At 38.6% G+C, this 2,414-nt stretch overlaps 1 protein-coding gene across 1 annotated transcript; it reads right to left on the bottom strand.

Moving 5' to 3' along the window:
- On the bottom strand, positions 214-2,396 carry LOC104716547 (serine/threonine-protein kinase STY17-like). The gene is made up of 9 exons (XM_010433929.2): positions 2,150-2,396; positions 1,955-2,062; positions 1,771-1,844; positions 1,373-1,548; positions 1,126-1,221; positions 971-1,051; positions 815-868; positions 599-733; positions 214-513 (listed from the first exon to the last, which is right to left on the bottom strand). The coding sequence occupies exons 1-9, from the start codon at positions 2,353-2,355 to the stop codon at positions 442-444; spliced, it is 1,002 nt and encodes a 333-aa protein (XP_010432231.1). The 5' UTR covers positions 2,356-2,396; the 3' UTR covers positions 214-441.

The following is a 2,414-nucleotide window of genomic DNA, read 5'->3' as shown; positions in this document are numbered from 1 at the left end:
ACAGTTTCCTGATTTAGAACAAACGATTTTTACAGGGATTCACGGCGGTCACAGACATTGCTGGGGGATACGTCGCTTGGACAGAGAATGAACTCCCAGTAGAAGAGTGAAAACACACATGACATGACCAAACCACCTCCTGTAATTATCAATAATTTATGTAGATGTTCTCAACCCAAGTGTTTCTGTAATGATATCGTTTATGACCAAATATTAATAATAATACTTGCTTCATCTTCAAAAGAATGGTTTAAACTTTATTGACTTGCAATGCAACTCAAACTCTGCAGTGATCATTGTATCAAAAGGAAATTGCTCTAGAAAAATAATACATGGACAAAAAGAGTGAGGCTCTAAGAGACTGTACAAAAGGAAAACGAGAAAGTGAGTAGAGCTCTATCAAACCGATCAAACCACAGTTTCAGGGCACTCGAGAGAGTGTCAACGATGGCCTTTCCTTAGGCCTGAAAAGTAACCACCATGTTTGTCCTTTTGGCGCTCATCTTCTCCAACCTGGTGGTTTCACAACATATTATTGCTCAGAATAGCGTTGGTATAGGTATAACTGGTTGGAGAGATACAATGATATAGCAATTACCTCGTGGACTAGTATGTTAAGCATTTCTATGATTTCTGCAAAATCGGGTCTTTGAGCTGGGTCTTGCTGCCAACATTTCTCAAGAAGTTCAGTCAGTTTTGGGTGTGTTTGCTTTGGAATTTTTGGGCGAAGTCCCTGTAGAATAATACAAGCCATTGTGTTAAAGCCTCTCAACAAAGCACGAGAAATAACTGTAAAGCCCTATAAACAGGATACCTTTTGGACAACGCCAACAGCAGCTTGCAGTGGAGTCAAGTAAGAATATGGGACCTGTTTTCATTCATTATATATCAGAAAGAAAAAAAAGGTGTTAAACGTAACGAGTTTAGCAACTTTCTACCAAAAGCCAGAGAGAAAAAATAAAAATCTTACTTCGCCAGTCAAAAGTTCCCACAGCACAATTGCGTAGCTAAAAACATCTGCCCTGTGATCATAAGGTTTGTGCTCAATGACCTGAGTTCACAAAGTCTAGTGTCAAAAGCATGGAAAGCCAAAAAAAAAAAAAACAGCACAAAGAAGTATAATACCTCTGGTGCCATCCATCGGTATGTCCCTGTTTCAGCTGTCATGACCCCTGACTCAGTCTGCACTCTGGCAACCCCGAAATCGGCAACCTTGACAACCTGTTTCAATATTATGTAGAATCTAAAGACATGTACCTCTGTTCTGTTGAAATGAAAATAAGTTTGTGGAGAGGGAAGGTGGAAAGACTACATAAACTGTGACCAAATTAATGTTGAAGGACTAGATCAGTGGCCAAAGATTGTGGCTTACTTCATGTTCGTCCATAAGAAGATTAGCAGTCTTAAGGTCTCTATGAATGATATTGTTCTGATGAAGATAGTTCATTCCTTTGGCCACGTCAAGTGCCACTTTAAGCAAAGATTGAATTTTAAAAACGCCTTTGTGTTTGTGAAGAAAATCATAGAGGCTCCCCCGAGTCATGAACTCTTGTACAGAAAGCATTAAATCAGCTGACCATGAATGCATATAAAATCCAAAACTAGCAAATGAAATGTTAGGGTATTATATAGTATATACTAAACAAGAACCTATAGAAACCTCAATGTCCTGCTGAAACAACTTTCTCAACATGCATGAAGATACACAACCAAGAGAAAAAAAACAATCTAGATGGAACCAGTCTCCTATTCAACACACAGAAATCTTACCCGTCACAATGCAGAGGTTTGGTGATCGTGTACATGCACCGATAAACTGGACAACATTTTTATGCCGGACTTTCCTACAAATAGGAAATTCAGTAAGAGCCGTCCTCTACTGAGAAAATTAGTGCATGTCTCTGAATTTCAACTTTGTTTAATGGACGTTAGTTGTACAAAAATGAGGGCACACCTCATTATATACACTTCCTGAGAAAACTCTCGTAGCATTTCTGCATTTACACGCTCAGGCTTGAGAATTTTGATAGCTACCTCCTGACTACAATAGGTTCCTCTAAATCTGCACAGCCATCAAGAATATATATCTGTTAACTTCCTAACATTGTTTAAAAAAAAAAGAAGAGAACTTTGGAATATGAAAACTCACAGTTCCCCATATGATCCACATGCCACTTTTTTTTCAATCCTGAGTTGTTTCATGTCAATTTCCCACTCATCAGTTCCATCAGTAGGTATTTCAACACAAGCAGGTAGCAGCTCGTTGGTTGATTTGTCATGCTCAAAGAAAGTAATAGACTTCTGTTTTGAACAAGGTTGATCCTGCAGAGCAGCCAGTGTGGAATATGGAGACATGACAACTATCAAAATTGATTCAAACCATAGCAACAATACATCAGTACAGCGTCAGATTC

This window comes from Camelina sativa, chromosome 10 (genome assembly GCF_000633955.1).
Source record: "Camelina sativa cultivar DH55 chromosome 10, Cs, whole genome shotgun sequence".
Taxonomy (NCBI): Eukaryota; Viridiplantae; Streptophyta; class Magnoliopsida; order Brassicales; family Brassicaceae; genus Camelina; species Camelina sativa.
This window is presented reverse-complemented; position numbering and strand designations above follow the sequence as displayed.

Excerpts from the sequence above, each read along its gene's own strand:
- LOC104716547 (XM_010433929.2), bottom strand. The coding sequence starts at position 2,355 with ATGTCTCCATATTCCACACTGGCTGCTCTGCAGGATCAACCTTGTTCA. Across the intron at positions 1,052-1,125 it reads ACCGATGGATGGCACCAGAG|GTCATTGAGCACAAACCTTA; the intron begins GTATTATACTTC and ends TTGTGAACTCAG. Across the intron at positions 734-814 it reads CTGTTGGCGTTGTCCAAAAG|GGACTTCGCCCAAAAATTCC; the intron begins GTATCCTGTTTA and ends ATTATTCTACAG.